The 23,064-nt window shown below is 50.0% G+C and overlaps 1 protein-coding gene across 5 annotated transcripts in view; it reads right to left on the minus strand.

The window, feature by feature from the left end:
• Window positions 1-1,193: 1,193 nt before the first annotated feature.
• SPEN (spen family transcriptional repressor) overlaps window positions 1,194-23,064 on the minus strand; it is a 66,734-nt gene continuing 44,863 nt past the window's right edge. For 2 of the 5 annotated variants that reach the window (XM_027693190.1, XM_027693189.1), the window contains exons 7-15: window positions 20,208-20,333; window positions 19,567-19,680; window positions 18,260-18,373; window positions 16,570-16,670; window positions 5,913-13,833; window positions 4,928-5,323; window positions 4,047-4,241; window positions 3,040-3,198; window positions 1,194-2,235 (exon numbers count right to left, since the gene is read on the minus strand). In XM_027693190.1, the coding sequence (XP_027548991.1) occupies window positions 2,104-2,235; window positions 3,040-3,198; window positions 4,047-4,241; window positions 4,928-5,323; window positions 5,913-13,833; window positions 16,570-16,670; window positions 18,260-18,373; window positions 19,567-19,680; window positions 20,208-20,333 (9,258 nt within the window). In that variant the 3' untranslated portion in view covers window positions 1,194-2,103. The remainder of the gene's footprint in view (window positions 2,236-3,039; window positions 3,199-4,046; window positions 4,242-4,927; window positions 5,324-5,912; window positions 13,834-16,569; window positions 16,671-18,259; window positions 18,374-19,566; window positions 19,681-20,207; window positions 20,334-23,064) is intronic. The other 3 variants (XM_027693194.1, XM_027693193.1, XM_027693192.1) reach the window with 3 other exon arrangements.

The following is a 23,064-nucleotide window of genomic DNA, read 5'->3' on the forward strand; positions in this document are numbered from 1 at the left end:
CAGCCAGCTCGGGCCCCTTCCCCTGCCCTGATAATCCACGTCCATCTCTCCACGCCCATCCTTGTGTCCGTGCGTCCATCTGTCCATCCCACCACAATCCCACCTCTCTGGGGCAAGGCAGGAGGTCCGAGGCCCCATCCTGATCCCCCCAGCAGGACCTGGGGGGTCCCTGAGGTGTCCCTGGCCAGGCTCCAACACCCACCCCCATCCTGGGGCACCAGCAGCACCTTTTTGTGCTGTTTTAACCCCAAAACAGGCTCTGTTCTGCCTCCCACCCCCCGCCATGGGCCTGCAGGTGCAGGGTGAGGATCTTCCCTGGCTGTGGGGTCCACACCCCAAATCCTCTCCTGAGTCTCCTTTTTTACCACATCTGCTTGATTTTAACCCATTCACACCAGCATTGATTAACTGGGGGTTTGGTGGCTCCCACCGGTGCCGCTTCAGGTGGGAAGGGTTTGGCAGGATTTTGGGTGGGAAAGGAGTGAAGAACATCCAGACTGACTCTTAGTTTTGAAAGGCTGATGTGTATCAGTAATTCAGGGATAATTTTCAGTAAGGAATCAGTAGTGAGATTAAAAGTGGGGGAAAATCCTGCAATTCTGGTTTTCAATTATCCACAACACGGGTGATAATAAAGAGAAATCTGGCCTAGTCCGGTAAAATTATCACTTTTTTCTGGTGGTTTTTTGAAGAAGAAATGTGGTGACCCCACCCAGGGAGCCCCCAAACCTCCCGTTTGCCCTCTCCCCCCCTCCCAGGCAGCCGAGGGACGAGGTCGTGGCGCCGGCGTGTTTTGTATTTTTTAATAAAGTTCGTAATCCAATGGACACACAAAACAAAACTGCGCTGAGAAAAAAAAAATGAACCAAAATAAACCAAAAAAAAAAACAACAACAAAAAAAAACCAAAACAAAAAAACAAGAAACCAAGTTCCATAAATTAATTAAGTGTTAGGGGAGGCGAGGGGGGCCGGGCAGAGTCTTTGTACAAGTGTATAACACTTCCACAGCTGATGAGACGAGGGGATGTTTAAATGAAGCGCACTTACAAATGAGTGACAATACAAAGTCTGAGTATGAAAATAAGATTTTTTTTCTCTGAAAACACATTTTTGGCACAGATTAAAAAAAAATGTATGTTGTGGGGATTTGATTTTTTTTTCTTTTTTTTAAAGTCAGTATTATATATATTTATATATATTATATATATATTTATATATACACACACCCACTGAGTTCTGCATATCCCACCAGGAAGGAAAAAAAGCTCTCCCTTTTGTGTTTTTATTTTTTTTTTGTTTGCTTTGTATTTTCTTGCTTTTTCAGTGTAAACTGTACATCCCAGATGAAGAGAAGACGGCTGCAGCAGGGGCAGGTGGAGGAAGAGGAGGGTTCAACATCCGGACAAAATAACCCCAAAAAGAAAAGAAAAATCAAAAAAACCAAAAGAAGAAAAAAAAAACCCAAAAAACAATGAAACAACCAATAAAATAAAAAATGCCTGTGTGAAATGCTCCTTGACCCACAAATGTCAGCAGAGTCCCTGCGGAACGTCCACGCAGCTCAATGTGTGTCAAGACATCCAGAACGTCACAGCGTCTCCAACTGTGCAAAGTCCGAGTCACTAATTTAGTGCAAAGGCAGTTCAGGTTCTTTTTTCATTTTTTTTCTTTTTTTTTTTGTTAAAAAAAATAAGCCATCCTTTTCTTTTTTTCTTTTTTTTTTTTTGTGTTTTTTTTTCGTGGGTTTTTTTGTATTTTTCCCCAAAAAGGAGGCACAGGAACCCAAGCCCAGTCCACCTGCTGAGTGCATCAGTTGTCCATAAGCTAAAGCAACATGTAAACATACGGTTTGATCGAGGCCGGTCGGGCAGGAGGCTGGTTTCTGGCAGCATTTTTCGTGTTTCATAACCTTCTCTCTCCTTCTTTTGATTTAGTTTTGATTTGAAAATTAATTTTTTTGTTGTTGTTGTTGTGGGCTGTTGGTTTTTTTTTTTTGGTAATTTTTTTTTTTTTTTTTTGCTGCAGGGCCTTGGATAAAAATTAAAAAATAAAAATAAAAATAAAAAATTAAAATAATAAAAAGTCAGTAACTGGTAAACAGCTCATACCGACGCGATGACAATCATGAGGTGAGGAGAGATGTTGGAGATGCTGGCGAGGAGGTCCGGGGCGAGGCGGGACAGGTGGCTTTCCGAAAATTCGCAGGGTGGGAAGATCTGCAGAACGTAGGCAGGCTGAGGGGAGGGGAAAAAACCTCGGATTAGAGCCAATCCTAAAGCCAGGCCTAAAATGTTTAAAACCGGGACATTCAGGTGATTTTTTTTTGGTGTTTAAAGGCTCCTCGATTTTGTATAAAACAGAAGACACAAGTGTGGTTTCCCAGGTGGGGAGTTTTCCACATGTAAGATGTGAGAGCTGGTTGATTTTAGTGGGAAAGGGAGAAAGATTCCAAATAATTAATTATTTCAGTGGTTGCTCCGAGCGCTGACAGCTCATTCTGGGTTCTTTACACCCAGAATTAAATTACACACACAGCTTAAATTTGATTCAGTGCAGCAACACACTGGGAATAAACACTCCACAGCACCAAACCCAAACGTGTTTCCCAAGAAAACAGCAGGTGTCCTGGAAGAATCAGGATATGGGGAAGAAACAAGGACTCTACTTCAGAGATAAAGAGGTGGAAAAGGGGTTTGGTTGGTTTTCATCCCAAGATGTTGGGCTGGGACAAACCAATGGTTTTCATCCCAAGACGTTGGGCTGGGAACAAACTGATGGTTTTCATCCCAAGGTGCTGGGCTGGGACAAACCAAACATACATTTGGGGTTTTCTTTGTGGCTTTGGGGTTGGTTTTCAGTGATTTTATCAGTTCCATTGCTGTGTTTGACTGGGGATGTAAACGGGGGGGGTTCACTGCTACCAACAGGCAGCTCAAGCAGAACCCTGAGCGAAGCCGTGGGGGAAGGACGGATGGACGGACAGACGCTGTGGATTGGTTGGTTAATCCCTGGTGTTCCAGGGGCTTCTGTGCCAGTACCTGGTTGGAGCCGGGGTTGGGGACGTTGATGATCCCTGCAGCCTGTTTGGCCTGCAGGTAACTGATGAAGGCAGCCTTGAGCGACTCGGTCTGACTGACCACGTCCTCCTGGTCGCGGCCGCAGGGCAGGGCCAGCAGCAGGCAGTAATCGCTCTCCACCTGCCGGGGAGGACACGGGATGGGTTAGATGGTGGATGGACACGTGTCTTCCTGCCATACACCCCCTAGCTGGGGGGAAAATCCTGCCTTTAAAGTCCCTGATGTTACAATTTGTTCCCCAGAGAAGCTGTGGCTGCCCCATCCCTGGAAGTGTCCAAGGCCAGGTTGGACGGGACTTGGAGCAACCTGGGACAGTGGGAGGTGTCCCTGCCCATGGCTGGGGTGGAATGGGATGAGCTTTAAGGTCTCTCCAACCCAAACCATTCTGGGATTCTGTGATTTCAACACACCAGGAGATGGTGAAAAGGACTGAAAATGCATTTCCATGGCCACCCGAACTCCACGTTCCACCTTTCTCAGACACACTGGAGCCAGCAGGAATTTGTCCCAGGGCTGAGGGATGAGTGACTTCAAAGGTTTCCCAACTCCACCATTCCTTTTTCCATAAATGCAGAGTAAGAGCTATTGCTCACCACTTGCAATCCTTGTTACACACGCTCTGGGATGAAGGAATCCCAGTGCTATTACCAGAATCCCAAAATAGAATCACAGCATGTCCTGAGCTGGAAGGGACCCCCAGGGATCATGGATCCAACCCCTGGCCCTGCCCAGACACCCCAACAATCCCCCCCGTCCCTCAGAGCGTTGTCCAAACTCTCCTGGAGCTCTGGCAGCCTTTGGGGCCGTGGCACTGCCCTGGGGAGCCTGGTCAGTGCCAACCACCCTCTGGGTGGAGAAAACAACGTGACAGCAGCTGAATTTTGTGGTTTTCAGTCCTGCAGCTGGTGAGACCCGCCCAGTTCTCAGCTCTTCCCAAGCACACGTGCCTGCCCCATCCCTGCCCTCACCATCATCCTCCGTGCGACCCCCTCGAGCTGGGAGGCCTCGAGCCGCATGCGCTGCGCGATCCGCAGCGGGGGCCCCCCCTCCGGTGCCGGCAGCGACCGGTGAGCCAGGACGTTGTTCCCGGACACAAAGTGGAGCTGGACAGCGGCCGTGTCGTTCTTGAGGGCCAAGAGGCCCTGCCAGACAATGGGGTATTTCTGGGAAGAGAGAGAGAAGGAGTATTACACACAAAGGATGGAGAGGAGGATCCGAAATCCCGTCTGAGCTGCTCAGCTGCCTCCGATCTTCCATCGGAGCTTTATGTAACACCTGATCATTCCTCTACACGTCAGCCTTGGTTTAAATCCTGCTAAACCAGGAATTCAGTCCCTTTCCTTCCAGCTGGCCAAGCTGCCTGGGTGGATCCCGTCATCACAATCCCTCAGTCTCCCACTCAGCACGAGGCTGTTGCCAAATGCTCTTTTCTCTTTTACAAATGGAAAAATTGAGAAAAAACAGAAGAAGAGTAGCTTGAGGTTATATGGGAGATATTTGGTGCTGGACACAACTCTTGGTTCCTCATCAGTGCCTGTTCCTGTCTCCCTCCTCTTCCTCATTTTCTAGGCTTGGAAGAAGCCTTTTTCAGTGAAATTAAATACACCATCACTCTTCCCTGCCCATGAGGAAAATCTTTCCAGGAAACAGCTGACTGTAAAACTGACTGGGAACAGTGACACGGGTAAAAACCAGCGGGGACAGACCAGCCCAAAAACCAGACAGATGAAGCATTTGATGCAAGACAGGTCAGGTTTGGTGCCGTGGGTGAGACAGAACCTCGTGATTCCTCCCTGGACGAGCCGCACGAGGCTGCTCGGCCGGGAGGAGGTGACGGATGGACACTCACTGTGAGGAGCTGGACCATGTCCACAGGTCTCTGCGACACGGGGTGAGGCGACGGCTCCTGTTTGAGGCCGGCCTGGGGCTCCGGGCGGCTCAGGGGCGGCCCCGACGTCGTGGGGATAAACATGGATTGCTTGGGAACCGCCTGGGGCTGGTGCGGCGACGGAAGCTCCTGTTTCATGGAGACGGCGACAGGTGAGGGGTAGGAGGTCTGGCCCGTGTCCCCCTGGGCCCTCTGGAGGTGGACGTGAGGGTCCATCTGTGCCGCGTGTCTGTTCACGGTGGGGTGGTGACTCTGCTCCGGCCCCGCTGCCGGAGGGCCCTTGGGATCCTGCGGGATCTGAGGAGTCTTGCTGCGGACTGGCTGGCTGGGGTGCGAGTGCTCGCCCTCTGGCAGACCCTGGGAAGCAGGAGGGGGAAAAAAAGAAAGATTTTAGGCTGTGGGTGTATCAGATCTCATTAATTTAACAATAAGGCTGCCAGGACATCATCACATTCTAGGTGGAGATGTGTCTCCACACCACAGCTCTGCTGTGGTGGTACCTGGGCCTGTCCTCCACTTCCAAGTCCACTTGAGCTGAAATCCCACCCCCTGAATTCTGCTCCAAGCCCATCCTTAGCCTCGCCATCCGCCTGAGGATGCCTGACCTAAGCAGCACCTCGGTGCTGACAATTCTCCTGACAGCTCTACGTCCAGAAACCCGCAGGCAGCTTCCCACCTCCTGCCTTGAGACCCAGAGTAGTTAAGGAAATGGCATGTCTCAGCTTCCTCTGATGCTGAGCAGTGTTTGAACCCCATTTCCCGAAAAACCCAGTTCCTCTTGTATGGTGAACTTAAGCAGACCCTGAAGACCAACCATGGAGAGTTAAGCTCAGCTCTTATGACCACAGAGCTGTGTCACAGCCACAGTTAGCTCAGAATGCTCCAGATTCCAAGGAGAATCGAGCTCCAGACTCCAGGGAGAAGGAGAAAGGGATTTATTTCTCACCTGAGAGGGGGTCATGCTGCGGGAGGGCAGCCCGATGGGCGAGGCGCCGGGGAACTGCGGGTGCCCGAGCTGTGCCGCCGTGTGGTAATTCCTCATGTCGCCGTACACAGAGCGGTAATCGTGGAAGGAGCTGCCGGCGGGATGCATGATCTGCACCCCGTGTGGGACCACCACCGGCTGTGTCAGGGGCAGCCCGGGCAGTTGGCTGCCCGAGGGCACGCTCAGGAGCCGGGGTTCGCTGTGAGGAGAGTGGGCCACCTTGCCTTCGGAGGATTTGGGAGTCTCTTTCCCAGGCTGCGGGGTCTTACTGACGGGGGGAGTTTTCCCGGCCCCTTCGGGCGTCCGGGACTGCCGCGTTTCTGAGTGGTGCTCGCCCACGGCGGCCATGTGCGGGTGCATGATCATCCTGACGTCCCGGGGCACGTTGTACTGGTCCAGCCGGATGCTGGTGGGGTGCATGCGGTAATCCGGCTGCATCACCAGCACGTCCGACTGCACCGGCGCCGGGCCCCGGCACACGGCCGAGTGGTGGAAGTGCAGCTCCTCCTCGGGGGGGTGCTGGGAGGACAGCGGGGGCATGACGATGTCCCGGATGGGGGCTGGCTGGGGCGTGCTGGATCGCTGAGGTTTGATCTCCATCTGGGGCTGCAGAGCAGCACGGGGCGAGTGGAGCGCTTCCGGGCGGATTCCGTACGGGATGCCGGAGAGAGGAGGGGTGTTCATCCTCACCTCACCTTGGGACAGATGGCCCAGGGACACAGTCTGTGTTACGCTGTGAGGGGGCATGATAACAGATTGCTCAGGATGCATGCTGGAGATGTACTGAGGAACGGGAATTCCTGGCGCCAGCATCACCGGGGTACTGCTGGATAGAGCCGGAGACGAGGTACTGCCGGGATGACAGGCCCGGGGGAACGGCGACGGCGAGTGCCCGCTGGTGCGCGGCGAGTGCGGCTCCTGCTTGGCGACCCCCAGGTGGGAGATGGCCCGGTCAGTCGGGGTGCTGGGTCCCGAGCTGACGTGGTTCGCTTCCGAATGCATCTTCCCAGAGAGGGAAGAGTGGTGAGGACTCACTCCGGGACTCAAGTTGGAGGGTTGCAGAGTCTTGGTCTCCACTTTCAGAGCAGCTGGGTCGGACAGTTTTTTGTTCACGACCATCTGGTTATGGACCAGTACAGGTGGAGTGTTGACCGTCTGCGTCAGGACCTTGCCGGGCTGCGACGCCGGAGTCTGGACAGCGAGGTGGGATGAGTCTGACTTGTCCAGCGCGGCGCGCTCCTGCTTCACGGAGGAGATGACGGGCGACGTGTTGTAGGGCTGCGTTCCGAGTACCAGCGAAGAATGGGTGGAAACAGTCCCATAGCCCGCCGAGGTCTGGGAGCCTTTTGGTGCCGGCTGAGATGGCGTGATGGGCTCCTGTTTAATCTGAGACTTGGACACGGACTGCTGGAACTCGATGTCCACGGCGCTGGCTGGGGGAATCTGGCTGATCTTGGCACTGATTCGCTGCGGGCCTTCCGTCTTCTGCCCCGAGTAACTCAGGAGCACCACGCCTTCCGAGGTGTTCACTCGCAGCCCCGGGCTGGACCCGGTCTCCACAGGCCTCTCCTCGATAATAGACATCGATCCTGGATGGAACCTGCTGTTATCATTTGTGCTCGACCTCTGCTTGAATTTCGGTGAGGGAGCGTTGACAAGGCAGGTCTGGGTTTGGGGAGCTTGTTTCACCAAGGTAATCCTGGGAGCCTCCTCCAGATCCACACTGTGGGGCATCCTGCTGATGACAGAAGTGGCTTTGGGAGCAATCACAGTGCTGATCTTCTCCTTCTCGCTGAACACCGGCGCTTCAGCCACCGGTGGGTCCAAGGCGTTGGTGATGGGAACTGCCGGCTTCTCCTCCGAAACCGCCTTGATGGCCTCCACGGTGGGGTGGAGAGGTGTCTCCTCCAGACATGGCGCGCTCACCGGCTCGGCGTGCGTTGTTGTCACGTGCGTGGAGGTTATGCTCGTCGCCGAGACGTATTTGGGCTCCATAAGTATCTTCCTCAAAGTGCTGGAGTTTGTGTCAATATCCGACGCCTTTGTGTCCGGTGGGAGAGCGGGTGGGGGCGTGGAACGGGCGCGGGGTTCCTCATGCCTGACCATCCACTCCGGCACCTTGGCAGTGCCAGAGTGAAGGGTGACGATGGCGGAGGGCACCGGGGTGGGCAGCTTGGCCACTGCCGTGGGGACGGCAGGAAGGGCTGCATTCGGGGCGCTCGGCGGCGTGATAGGAGTGTTCTCCAGGGGTGACCGGATCTTGAACCCGCTCTGACTCCCCTCATCGAGCGGAACTGGCGGGCTGCCCAGGTCCAGAGGAGCCGGAGCAGGTGCTTTCGGAGAGGTGCCACTCTCAGCGACAGCCTCATGGGCAGCAACGACGTCAACGGCCACAGCCTTGGTGGTGTCAGAAGCACTTGGCTCCACGGATGTTGAGGGTTTAATTTGTTTTTCCTCCTTTAAGGCTTCCTCAGGTTTTGCCTTTACCTCGTTGGCAGGGGGTGACTTGCTCTGCACCCTCTCTGGCTCAAAGGCGTTGACCTCGGTGGCGTCGCCCTTCCTGCTCGTGCTCTTCTTGCGTCTCTGCCGTGAGGTTTTCTGACGGCCCTTTTCCTTCCGAGCAACTTCAGCCTCCTGCAAGGTCTCGGCCTCCTGAGCAGAGTTGGAAGATTCGCTGAAGCTGACTTCGGACTCCTTGCTCTCCGTCTCCAACGGGACAGAGCCGGGCACCGGCTGCACTGCAGGCTCGACGGCCGCCTCAGTTTCCAGGATATTGTTCACTGCCTGATCTGTCTCAGGTTCCATCTCCTCCCGAGGTGATGGTAACACCAAGGGTTCTGTGGGGATTTCGGCTTCTGATTCAGCAGGATACGTCGGGGGTGCAGGGAAGCTTTCAGTCTCCCCAGAAATGTCATTGATGATGGAGCCGATGGCTGCTGCCAGCTCCGTTTCACTCGCCTGGTGCGCGGGTTTATCTGCCTCCTCCTCCTGACGGACTTCAGGCACATCTGCTGTTGGGTCTTTGTAGGCAGCAATCGTTGGAGGAGTTTCGGTGAGTTTTGCAATATTCTCCACTGCCTGCTCGAGTTCAATCTGCTTTGCCAACTGGGCAGCCTCGGGGGACTGCTTGGGTTCCCGCGTCACCTCCTTCTCCATTTCCGGGAATGAATCTTCTACCTCGTTCTTAGCGAAGTGGGGTGGCAAGATGTCCTCTTTTGGGGGGCTCTTCATCTTGGGCGGCGACACCGCCACCGGCTCTGCCTCCTCCTCGGTGGGTCGCAAGGCACCCTTGACTTCGTCCACGTTCAGGCGTATTTCCACGTTTTTGAGACACATGGATGCTTTATCGACGACAGTTTTGGTATTTTTGTACCTTCCCCTTTTGGATTTCGTAACCTTTTCTGGCACTGGCTTCTTCTCAATGATCTCAACCGTGGGGATTTCGAGCTGGTTTTTCTCCACATCCAGTTCTTTCCGATCCCGTTTCGGCTCGTTCGCTGCCGGCTCTTTCTCAGTAGCTTTAGCTTTATTGCTGTTGTCTGCAATGCTCAATTCCTGACTGCTTCTTTCAGCAGCATCTTCAGACTCAGCCGTGGTATCGGCTTTCGGTTCATTCTTCCCTTTCTTCCCTTGTTGGCTGGTAGCAGCTGATGAGTGACTGTGTGTGAGCTTCTGGGATCTAGGGGACCTCCAACCCTCTGCAGGCTTAGGAGCTTCCACGGCATCTTTAGTTTCAGCCTCCTCCACCTCTTGCTGTACCGGTTCAGTCTTTATTGGAGAGATGTCCTCCTCCGGCTTACGGCGGGTTTTAGGAGGTCTTCCCCGCCTCGGGGTCGTGGGAACAGTTGTTACTGTTTCCTGTGGTTCCTTTTCCCCTCTCTTCCTGGTGGATCTAGTGACCTCCATGGAGTCCTTCACTGGAGATGGGCCTTCATTGTCCCCTGTGGTAGCGTAGACTGACCTCACATTTCTGCGCCTGGTCCGGCCTATCGGCAGGCTCGGCTCCACGTTTTCCGGCTCTACAGCAGAACTCGGGGATTTAGCAGCATTCCTTGAAACCTTCTCTGCCTCCACTTTCAATTCAGACAGTTTCTGGGTCTCCCCACGAGGAGAGCTCGACCTTTTCAGCTTTTCACGGTCAATTCTTTCGCTCTTCCTCGTGACGGGCTTTTCCGTGACACTGGCTGCAGCTGACTGCACGGGTGTCTTGGAGCGTTTACTCTTGTAGGATTTCTTATCTTTAACAACTACTGGAGGTTCCACTTCCATATCATTGTCAGAAACAGGCGGCAGGACCTCAGCAGCTGCCTCCACTTTTTGACTCACGCCAGCATCAGTGTTGGCAGAAGGTGGAGGATTTTCCTCTTTAGGTTCCACAGCCTCATCTGACTTCTGAACCAGCTTGGGTGCAGGAGGAAGCAGCTGGGCAGCATCAGGTTCTGGATCTACACTGATGTCTGCATCAGAAAACGAAGCCCCAGGAGTAGGAGGTTTGGTATCCAAGTATGAAGGATGCTCTGTTGCCACAGCATCTTCCTCCGGCGCCAGGGTCGTAGCAACAACTTCTTTACTCGCTTCTACAACCGGCAGAGGTTCCGTTTGCTCAGGAGGTTCCATTTTGACAGGAGCAGCAAGTTCAGGAAAAGGTTTTTGTTCCTCTGCTGCAGCAGCAGGTTCAGAAGGTTTCTCTTCTTTGACAGAAGGTGGTTCCACCAGGACCTTTTCGCTCGCTACCTTCTCGGGAGCGATCGGAGCTGGTTCCTGTGGCAGCACAGTGACCGACGAGGGACCTACAGAGGAAGTTTTATGTTCTGGTTCTTTACTATCAGGAACCGTTTCTGGTGTTTTCGGACAGTTTTCTTTATCTTCCTGTTTTTCCACTTCCTTTGGTTTCTGATCCTTCTCCTTTTCTTTCTGCTGCATTCGTGTCAGCTCAACAAACCTGCTATGGAAGAGAACCACCGGCTCTTGCACCAAATCAGCCGCGCTGTTCGTTCCGTCGGAGGAGGACTGTCTCCCATACAACCTTCCAGAGATGAAGTCCAGATCATCATCTTTCCTCTCTAAATGCTGCAGGCGCTTGGAGTCCTGCTCAAAGATTGAACTGTGCAAAAACCGAGATGCGAACAGTTCCTGCCGCTCTTGTTCTTCCTCTTTATGATCTTCTTTCTTATCATCCAGTTTTCCGCCTTCAGAATCTGTTCTGATTTTTTTCTTTTTCATGTACCAAGATGGAATAGGTCTTGGAGCCGAGTCAACCTTCTCTTTGTCTTTATTGTTTCTGAAACTAGCAAACCTTGAATCCCAGTCTAGAAAGGACCAGTTTTCCTCTCTGGATGAAGAGAGGGATTTAGCTCTTTCGAGCAAGGCCTTTGTGTCTGGTGTGATTGTCTTGTCCAATGCAAAAGAGTAAAATTTGTTTCTTTCTAAGGAACTGGACAGTCTTTCCTCTCTTTCACGTAACTTCTCCTCTCTGTCCCTTAATAAAAAAGACAACCTGGAACTCTCTAACAAGGACGAGGCTTTTGGGGAATGGGGTTTGTTTTCACCATCGTCATCCGAATCCGAAGGCACCTCCCCAGGCTCCAGGTCCCGGACAGACCGTTTCCGGATGCTGTCTCTTTTGACGATGCTGCTTGGAAAGCTGATGTCGACTCTCCCAGGCTCCTGCTTCACCTGGGTTTCCCACCTGCTTGAGTCTTCCTCAGAACTCAGCACGGAGAGTTTTATTTTAGCCATTTCTGCCATCTGCTCCCTTCTGCTGGAATCATAAGGATTGAATTTCAGCGAGTCCTCCCTCACAGTCATGTTTGAGTATGAAAGACCCTTTTCTTCTATTTTAGGTGACTCTTTGGTTTCCTTTAATGGCATTAGCCTTGGAGAATCGAGTGTGTCGTCATCCTCATGGAATGGGAAGTGCCTGATGCTCGGGGAACAGGACATCCTTTCTGAGTCCTCACTCACCTGACGAGAACTTCTGTAGTTCCTCTCTCTTTTAGTGCTAATTTCAAAGTCAAACTGGTCAGTCTTTTTCTTTTTACTCGGTGGAGAGTCATCGGTGACGTCTTGTGGAGGTTTTCCTACCTCGTGGACCAGGCTACGCCTTTCATATTCATCCACATCTTTCTTTGGGCTGCCAAACTTCTCCGATTTCGCGATCTCCATTTCCAGCTGCTGTTTCAACCTGCGGCTTTGCTCCATTTGTTTCCGGTAGCTCTGTGTGTGGTCAATGTCGATGCCGATTTTCTCCTCCGTGTCAGCTGACTGAGGTTTCTCTTGGCCAAGTTTATGGTCTGGTGTTTCTTCAGGAAGACTGGAGTAATTCTTCCTTGTGTCCTCTCTCTCTGTTCCCTGTTCGTCCAGCAACTGGACCTGTTTATGCTGGGGTTTCATTGGGTTCAGTTTTTTAGATGGGAGTTCCTGAACTTCCACGGATTCATCAGGTGCCTCCATCAGCCTCGTCTGCATATCCAGGGTGGGACGCATGCCAATCCCACCGACATTAAGAGTGTCCTGAATTTCTTTGGGACTAGTAACAGGAATAAGTCTTTCCAGTTTGAGCTTTTTAGATTCCCTTTTAAGCATCTCCTTCCTCAGCGGTTTCCTCTCCAACTCTCCTTCCCTTAACATCGGCGCTTCTCTGGACGATGCCGTCGCATCGAGCTGCTTTTTCAAGACCATGCGTGCATCCTCCTCATCCTGGCTGCTCCGTTTGACATCCAGCTTTTGCCTGTCAGGCTTCGGATTCGCATCAGCAAAACGCCTTTTACGAGCCTCCAGCTTGTCTAAATCAACCGTGTTGGCCCCCTCAGAAGTTTGCTCTGTCTTCAAGTGCTTTTTGGGTTTCATTTTTCCCTCCTTATCCACCACTTCGATGTGACTGGCAAGGGCTTTCTCCTTCTGTACCTTGGTTCTGACGGGTTCCAGTTTAGACTGCTCAGACTTGGCTTGCTCAGCCTGGGATGTCTGGGTTTTCTGTTCGAGCAGTGGGGATTTCAGAGTGTCATTATCAAGCTTTGCTCTCAGTTTCTCCAGCGTGGGTTGATCGATAACCTTCCCTTCCTTTTCCTTCACGCGGGTCAGCACAACGCAGGGCATCAGTTCCAGGCGGTTTTTCGCCGTCCCTTCTTTGTCACCCCTCTCTTTGCTTTGTTTACTGTTGCCCTTCAGTTTTTCTGGGCTAGGCTCTCTCTCATTCTCCTGATCCGTTTCCGAGGACTGGGAGCTGGGTGAATGGATTTTCGCTTTTCGTTTTTGCTTATCCATTTTCTCCTTTTCAATTTTTTCCGGCTTTTCCTTCCTCACCAAGCGCTTCTCCTTGTCCACCCTCTCCTGCTCGAACACGCGCTCCTTCTCCGCCTTCTCGTTTTTTGCGTACCGTTCCACGCGGGCCTTGTCGAGCTTGTCGTAGCGTGGAGGGGACAGGGAGCTGCAGCTGCCGCTGCGATCCGATGACCTGCTGTAAATCCTCCTCTCCGAGTCGCTCTGCAGCCGCTCCGACTGCGAGGGGGACGCTCCGGGGCTCTGCGGGCGCCGCGAGTGCGTCGGGCTCTGGCTCCGCTCAATCGGTCTCCGCTCGTGGTCTCTGTCCCGATCGGATTCGAACCGTTCCCTCTCCCTCTCTCTCTCCCGTTGTCTGTAACTGTACTCCCGGATGTCCTGCTCGTAGGGATCGCCCCGGTAATCCCTGTACTCGCGCGGGTCGTCATAGTATCGTGGGTCATAGTAGTCTCCTTGGTAGGGATCCCACTCAGCGTAGAATTCCCTGCCCCGGGCCGGGTATTCTCGCCGAGGATCTTCGGGATACGTCCCTGGGGTCCGAACAGTCTCGTAGTAAGTACGATCAGGGGCGTATTCGTAGGATCCTCTTCGTTCGTCTCTGCTAAACATAAAAATAAACAGATTCTAGTTCTCCTCCTCAGCCAACATGCTGTGTTACCACCATCTTTCCTAGGTGAGAGAATGGTTTGGGTTGGAAGGAACCTTAAAGATCATGGAATCATTAAGGTTGGAAAAGAGCTTTAAGATCACCAAGTCCAACTGTCAACCCACCAGCACTACCACCATGTTCACCATCAAACCATGTCTTCAAGTGTCACAGCCACATGTAAGGGAATCATTTTAGGATCTTTTTTCCTAGGTGCATCAAGGCAGCTGCACACAGAGATTTAGCAATGAATTGGTTTCCTCCTTTTCTATTTTTTCCAGTTTTCCCTTCCTCACCAACCACTTCTCCTTGTCCACCCTCTCCTGTGCAGTGGACTAAACACTTTGTTAACTTATCAAACACCAAATGCAGTTAATTGGTCATTTCATAACAGCTCCCTGAAGTATTGTTTCAGCACCCTCACTCCTTCATTTTTGTCAAATTCAAACCTTGCATGAAATGAAGGTAAAACCGACCCATGCATGGGCTGGGCAGGGTGAAGACACCCCATCTTCAGAACCCGAGATCTACCTCTGAAAACATGAGGCAAATCAAAATTCAAGGGTGGAATCTCTCTGTTACTAAGCAGTAAAGTGGCAGTAAGATTTCTTTAAAAACCCTAAGCCCTGTAAGTGATCCCCTAATTCCAAAATTAGCTCTTGTGCTGCATGTGACTTGCTGGCGCTGCCTATTTACAGTAAACCCAAGTCAACAAATATCAGGTTGTTTATGAGATCAGGTGAATTCATTCAGCAAAGTAAGTCAAGCAATTAATGTCGTTATCTCAATACCTCCAAAGGGCAAAAATAAGTCATTTATAACACTAAACATTGCAGGGAGGTGGCACAAAGCTGGAGCTCCAAACCCCCACCATTACATACTGTTTTGCACCCGGGGAGGTCGGGCTCTGCTCCCAGGCAATGAGTGACAGGACAAGAGGAAACAGCCTCCAGCTGTGCCAGGGGAGGGTCAGGTTGGACATCAGGAGGAATTTCTTCATGGAAAGGGTGATTAAACATTGGCAGGGGCTGCCCAGGGAGGTGGTGGAGTCCCTCCCCCCAGAGGTGTCCAAGGAACGACTGGACGTGGCACTCAGGGCTCTGGGCTGGGGACAAGGTGGGGATGGGGCACAGCTTGGACTCGATGATCTTGGAGGTCTTTTCCAACCTTAATTATGCTGTGATTCTGTGATTCCACATATTTGGTTTCACAGTTTATGTTTTATGTTAAAAGCTGGCAGCTTCCACCTTTTAAGAAACGTACAAAATAGAAAAAGAAACAAAACATGGAAGAAAAAAACCTCACCCTGCAAGAGAAGTGGGATGTTGTGAAAGGCAGTTGTGAGGCTAAAAACATTAATCAGGGATTTTCTTTGGTTTTTCATGCTTTTTTCTCTGTTTGGGTCCTATTTAACCACAACCCTGAGAGGTGGTTTGTGCAGTTGCCGGCATCACTGCAAGGAGGAGCTTGCAGGGGCACCAGAAGCTGCAGAATTACAGGAGTCACTGCAGAGCTCACTCTGTATTCCCAAGGATCTTGTAGTGACCACGTGAGCAGAGTGACAGAAAAGGAAAAACCAGACTAACGTGCACCCAAACACCAGAAATCAACGTTCTGCTCAGGATTATGATGAGCCCACCTGACTCCTGCATGCTAAAAACCATCCAATAACACGCTTCTCTTGTCTGAATTCCACGTAGTTCCGAGGACACGCTCACTGCTGGCACATCTGGCAAGGCCTGGGGAAGGCACACTTGTATTTCTGTTATGCAAATCCCAAATTTTCAACCCTTTCTTGCTTTTAAATCTGGTCATTTTGCACTATGTCACACCGATCTATTTTGCTGCAAAACAAGACTGGATTTATCCAGCTCTCAGGTACAACCGGCTCCATGCCGGGCTGACTCCTGGGCAAACAGAGCCCTGACAATGAAGGCAACAAAACACGGGTGGCTTTTTAGTCAGTGGACGAAAAAAGCCTAAAATGTGGAGTGTTTCTGTGCCAGGTCTGCAGGGGTAAGGTGAGCAGGATGTGCACTGTGGTTCCAGCTGCTGCTGAGGGGTAGCAACACAGGACACACATTTCATGTCAAAAAACAAACCAAAAATGCAGCCTCGCTCCTATTTTCTTCTTTTCTCAAGTTAACAAATTAATCTGCTGAAAAGGGGGAGGTGGAGGATCAGATTTTTCTCTGTGCTCGAGGGCTGAGCAGCAGGAGTTTATCAGACTATATTTACACCCACCAACACACACGTTGCTCTGTTAGAGATAAGCTGCTCTCTGCATTCCTCAGACGTGATGAACGACTCCCAGCTGTGTCCTGGTGACCCACCACAGAAACCGGATACTAAAATATGGATCACACAGACAGCTGAAACCTCCACCTCAGTAGGAATTCCAGTAACCAGCTACACTTGGATGTGTGAGATCCTGCCTGCCTTAATCTGCCCAGTTTAGGCCAACCTAAATTTCTTTTAAAAAAACAGTGAAAAGGTAAAAAAACATTTTAAAAATGCTGAACTGCTGTTAGGAAAACTTAAAAAAATAATGTTAAAAGAATAAAAACGAGTGCTTGTTTAAGAATTATGGCCCGAAGAAGTAAAAAGATGTTTGATGATGATGATTGTAAGAAGATTGTGTAAGATGACGTTGGAAAAATAAAAAAAATTAATAAAGATATTGATACATGCCTCCTTTCTGCCAGCATTTCGTAGAAGTCTCTGATATCTTGACCCGTTTTCTCCATGGAATGATAAAATGCCAACTGGCTCTCCCGATTTGCAAAGTCCACCTGAAAAATAAAGGGGAAACCACATGTTCAGTCACAGGAACATCCCATTCTGCCAACATCTCCCTGCCTGCTCTAGGCTGAGGGTAGGAGCAGAACTGAAAATGAGGGTAATATTTAATAAAAAAGTCAAAGATTTCTCAGTTCTGGCCCTGTACATCCCCAGGAATAAAGATCTCTCTCAGCTCAGTGGAGCTGTGTAACCACCTCCTTACTCTGTTGTTGTGGCTGCCAGCCCAGAGGCTTCTGCTCAGCAAAGCAGCAGGAAAAATACACATTATTATCGTGGTATTGACGTTTTTAATGCCAGGACAGTTCCAAAGTCCCTTTTATCTCCAGGCACTGCTGCAGCAGGTCAGGATTACGAATCTATTCCAGACTCCACAGTGGTTTTCCAGGGTTATAGAGCAGGGAACAGAACAAGTCTCCTGAACTGCAGTTCCCTGTTCCAGCTACTCCAAGAATTGGTGGTTTATAACCAAGGATGACAATATTAAGAAGCTAATGGGATAGATAATGCAAAAATTAAGGATTAGAACGGATTTAACTACGTGTATATCCTATACTGCAATGTTTTTAACATTCTAGTTCCTATTATTTTTTAAATCAGCCCAGTCCTGTGTCACCCCAGCAGTGGAGCCCAGACATGTTGGGTGTTGCTTATTCCAAAGTCATTAAGCAGCAAGACCCACACAAGGTATGAAACTTTTAACTGACCACACGTTTTCCTGCATCTCAAGGTGACAGATATCCAACCCCCAGGCTTAGGAACTCCAGGACATCCAACTCCCAGCCCTGGGTGAAGTGTGGATTTAATAACTGAGATCATGTGTGACATCAGTGCCACTCTTTAGGAGAGGAGAAAGGAGGAGAAGGAAGGTAACTAAGAGGGTTGGCTGACACCTCCCAGCCCCAGTTAGTGGCACTGATGGGACAGTCGGAACAGGTATCACCATGTTCACCCAAATCCAAGATATCCCTGCAAATGTCAACTGTTGCTCCAGGAAAAAAAGTATTTTCTGCGTATTTTTTTAAGCAATGTTTTTCGTTATTTTTAAAAATCTGTTGCAAGGAAGGACAAGATGATCTTTGAGGTCCCTTCCAACCCAAACCATGCCACGACTGCATGTTTGGGTTGCTGTACCCCACGACCACGTCGTGCAAGTCACCTTGGCCAGGTCCAGAGCCTGGAGATCAGCATGGAGCTGCTGGAATGCAGCCATGTGTTATCCTGGAGGAACTCACACCCTCAGATTCCCCTTTTTTAACACAAAAACAGCCAAAAGTTTGCCTTGGATTGGGGTAAACGAGGCAGGGACACAGACACCAACACTCAGGAGCTCAGAGAGACAAGTTCAGCGAAACGAACGGCAGAATACTGGAAAAGGCTCTATAGGTGACACTTCAAGATTCCCTGACATCTTGATAAGCCGAGTATAAAATATAATTTAAGCCTTTGGTATGAGGGACACGTGTCCCGCTAAGAATTCGAGTCTGCAATGCCAGTGTTTATGGGGGGAGGCCTAAATACAATTTGCTTCTCTTTTTTTTTTTTGCCTCTTTTGCTTTGGTTTGGAGGTCATTCTGCACACCTTAATTTTATTCCCACCGATTTTCCTCCCCTTGGTCTCTTTTACAGCTGCTTGTGCATATTCAATCTCATTGTAGAGAACCAGGGCCATGCCTTTTAAGCGGTCAAACACCACCTGTAAAAAACAAAAAAACAAAACAAAAACCAAATAAGAGCCTCATCCACAGGACTTAATGTCAGTCCCAACAAAATCCTAAGTCATGAGGATACCAGGAAGGAAATAATTTTTAGCAAGGTGAATTTCCAGGCTTTTCTGATGAGGCATATTGGAATGAAGAGACAATCGAAGGACACGGGACTGCTTTGAATTGTGGATATTGTGGCTTGAGGTATATTATGCCTTTATTTTGTTTTTCTGTGTTTTACTTTTAATGCTTTTTCTTTAGTGACTGAGTTTTGTAGTTTCTCTTTGTGTATTTTCAGATTTTTTTTGAAAAATTCTCAATGTGTTTTAGGGGGGAAAAAAGGTAAAGGGAACATTTAATCCCAAAGTGGAACCAGTTTTTTCATCAGTCTGCAGTACCACTTGCCACTTCCTAAACACCCCATTTCCAAATATTCCCTTCCTTTAGCAGCATAAATTTATGATTCAAGCAACAACAGCTACAATAAAAAAAGTCAAAGCTGCAACACAAACCCACAAAAATCCTTTGGGGAGGCAAGACCTTGATCTTGAGAAGATTCACACACGTTGCTTAATTTTAAGCACATCCATGTCCAATAAAAATACACAGGACAACTCCCAGGCTCAAGTTTAAGTACGTGATAAATCACTTGCACTGTCCCCAGCGGGCCACGCGTTGCACCATCGCTGACTTCCTCTCTTCTTTCATGTGCTCTTTCCAACATGACTGTCCTGACTGCTTTTAAAAAGTCATTTTCCTTGGTCTGATGAACTGCTTTTAAAAAGTAATTTTTCCAGTCTGTTGAACTGCTTTTAAAAACTCGTTATTTTGGTCTGATGAAAAAAAATAGAGTTATGTCTAATTATGTAATCAGCAAGTATGAGCAACTACATAATTAGACTGCTGTTCCAACTAGCATATAAAAAATTTTGTTGGGGAGAGACTGTACTGCACAAGAGCAACAAATGGTTTCCAATACTCAGTGTCTCGGCTCGTTCAAAATACTTATTTTTGGTTGCCTTCAAACCCCAGAAGCAACTGCTCTACATCAGCCAAATTCCACCCCAGAGAGGATTTTTCTACCTGAGCTAGAAAGCCCTGGACAGTGGGGGTTGAAAGGACAGGATGGGAAGAAAGGAAGACAGTAACAGGGCCAGAGCACACAGCAAAGCCTGGCACGTACCTTCACCACGGGCCCGTATCGGCAGAAGTGTCGGGTCAGGTACTGATCCGTCACGTTGGTGGAGAGCCCGTCCAACCACACGCAGTTCGTGGGCATGCTCTTCCCAAAGCCCAGCTGGACACAAGAGGGCAAAACTTCCATCAGTACAAGGGTTAAACTCCCCGAGCAGAGCCTGCCCTAATTAAAGAGCTATTTGGAGAAAGCTGTTGTTTGTATGGATTTTCTAAAATTAGCGTCTCGCGCAGGTGCGAGACAAAAATCAAAGAGCAATTAATGAAAATAATTCTGCATGTTTAAACAAACACAGTGTTTGACAACATTTGGTTCTTGTAGGGTTTGAATGTCTGGGAAGTGACAGGTTGACAGCTCTGGGGCCCCACAGGCTCTGTCTGTGGCGGGGAGCGGGACGGATTCCCAGCACAGCCTCGCCAGGCTCAGGGAATGCCAGTCTCCGAGTGCTCCATCCCGGGGCTCCGTGCTGAGAAAGATGCTGATTAATCCCCATTAGGTGGTGGTTGGAAGCCTCATGCTCCGATCTGATCTCACATTAAAAACCATCCTGCTCCCACCAACCCTGCTGCTGCCGAGCGATGCCGCGAACGGAAGGAACGAGGATACAGTCCATGGGAGGATTTCTTTACCTTGAGCCGGTTATTTCCAAGATATTCCCCATCCATCTTCTTAATGGCTTTGCACACACTGGCAATGTCACAGTACTGCAGGAAGGCGTACTGAGGGACCCCGTTCACCTTCTTAATGTCAATGTCCTGGGGACAAACACAAAACACAACAACCCCCAGTCAGCACTGTCAATCCCATCCGAGAGGGCTTTTTTTTTGGAGAGACACATGGCACAGAAAGCTCTTTAATTAATACTTTCTTCAGACAGAGGATTTAAACAATAGTAGACAGTTAGAACTAGACTGTTCTGTTGCATCTCAAAACTAAATCCTTATTGAGGAAGGGAAAGCTCTTCATCAGGCAGATTTAAAATCCAAGCCCACAGAACTAAGCGTGACCTGATGAACAAACAGCAGCTTTAGGCTGTTAATTCTGTATCAAGAAGAGGCAATTCAGGATCAAAGAAATACAGATTAATTTTCGCTCGCAAAGGCTCAAGAGAAAACAACCTGCTCCAGTCCTCGTCTCTGAGCCAAGCTGGGTTTCTTTTCCAAATAAACATGATCCATCCTGTTCCTAGAAACACAGAGTGATGCTGGACTCATCCCTCAAACCAGGCAAAGGCAAAAAGATCCTCAACTTCCATTCCTGCTGCTGTGTGACCCCAAGCCACCCCAGGCCCATCCACAAGTGCAGCCAGAGGCTCCCAAAGCCCAATAAATGCTGATTTTCCTTGATTTTTAAAAAAACCCAGCAAGCCTGAAGCTGACATTTGGTTAACAAACGAGCTCAGCACTAGCACTGGAAAGGTACCCAAAGCCTCTGAACAAACTCATGGTATTATGATTCATTCTGAGGTGAAAAAAGGACCTGGAAGGTTTGGCTTTATTTGTTGGAATAGCAGGAGCTGCCTTTGTGAGCTGCACACGGATCTGAGCACAAATGTTCCAGCATCCAGGACAGCCTAATTTCATGGCTAATAAATTTAGGGACAAGGCAGCAGTTTGATATGGTCTCACCCAAGAGCTCTTTATCTGGGAAAACAGAAGTAAACAGGGAAATTTACAAAACTATTAAATTCCTACAGCCCCAGTCTAATGATTTAAGTGGAATACTAATAGCAAACTACACTTCCAAGTGTCTAAAGTAGCACAACTGCAACCACCACAAATTATACTTGACCACTCACCCTGGGCAAGCAATTCCTTCTGACAGGAAAATAAAATATCATTATTGTGTTCATTACCCCTCAAAAAGGTTATAAAGCTGGTCCCTTCTGCACCTGAGCTTCCAAGCTTTCCCAGAAACTGCAAGGCAGTGCTGCTGCCCAATTCTGAGCCATTAACAATGCTGACAGGGCAGCAGCATGGCACACAAAAGCCAATTTACACTACCACTGATAAGCATCTTTATCAGGAGAGCTCTGCTGCTGTAATGCTGCAAAAGGGTTTAAGCCACAGACATGGCAGGAATTCATAAATCAGCACTGATGTCAAGGATACAGTGCAAGCTGGATGCACAAGGGCTGCCAGACATCATAAAATGAGGGGTTTATATTTGTCCACATCGTTTATGGAAGCACAACTCCCTTTCTTTTGTGGGGGAGTAGGTTTGGGGCTCCTGGTGTGTGTGACTGATCCCTCAGTGGTTACAAAAACCCTTCAGAGCAGGTGAACAAGGCACAGCACGTTCACAAGCAGCCACAGCTTCCAGGGAGAGCATGAACTATCACTGCTGAAGCTCAGATTCAACAGGAATCATAGAATGAATCCCAGAATGGTTTGGGTTGGAAGGGACCTTAAAGCCCATCCAGTCCCACCCCCTGCCGTGGGCAGGGACACCTTCCACTAGCTCAGGTTGCTCCAAGCCCCAACCAACCTGGCCTTGAACACTTCCAGGGATGGGGCAGCCACAGCTTCTCTGGGCAACCTGTGCCAGGGCCTCCCCACCCTCACAGGGAAGAATTCCTTCCCAATATCCCATCTAATCCTGCCCTCCTTCAGCTTAAGGCCATTCCCCCTTGAGCTGTCACTTCATGACCTTGTGAAAATTAATTAAACTGGCTGTGGATAGTTACACCACTTTTCTGGAAAATTTCTCTTAAATGCAACATTGATATGATCTGATAGAAAGTGGTGTGAGCAGAGCAGAGGGGGTTGACTGCTGCTCTGCCTCATCCAGATACTCCCTCTCAGCTGGAAACCCAAATTCCCCACGTGCCATCACTGATCCATCTGCTCCACTCCCCTTCTGCCTGGGCATGGGCTCTGAGAGCTGGGGCTGCTTCCACATGCACCAACCAAACCCTCTGTTCCAGCAAGAAACTCAAGATTCACACAGTTGTACTGATTCAACATGAAAACAACAACCGGCACATCCACATCCCAAAGAGCCCACCAGGCTCTTCTGCAAACACTCTGAGCTACCAGGAGAGACATCGTCCAACTCCTGGCCCTGCACAGGCCCAACCCCAAGAGTCCCACCCTGTGTCCCAGAGGATCATCCAAGCACTCCTGGAGCTCTGGCAGCCTTGGGGCTGTGCCCACTGCCCTGGGGAGCCTGGGCAGTGCCCAACCAGCCTCTGGGGGAAGAACCTTTGCCTGAGATCCAACCTGACCCTGCCCTGGCACAACTTCAGGACATTCCCTGGGTCCTGTCCCTGGTCCCCCCAGAGCAGAGCTCAGTCCCTGCCCCTCCTCTGCCCCTGCCCAGGAAGCTGGAACTGCAGTGAGGTCTCCCTTCAGTCTCCTCTTCTCCAGCTGAACACACCAAGTGCCTTCAGTGCCCTCACATGGCTTCAATACAAGGCCCTTCCCCATCTTCATTGCCTCCTTTGGACACTCTCTAAGAGCTCAATATCCTTCTTGGGGATGGTCC

Source organism: Neopelma chrysocephalum, unplaced genomic scaffold, assembly GCF_003984885.1.
Source record: "Neopelma chrysocephalum unplaced genomic scaffold, ASM398488v2 Primary Assembly neopelma1_90, whole genome shotgun sequence".
In the NCBI taxonomy this organism is placed as follows: domain Eukaryota; kingdom Metazoa; phylum Chordata; class Aves; order Passeriformes; family Pipridae; genus Neopelma; species Neopelma chrysocephalum.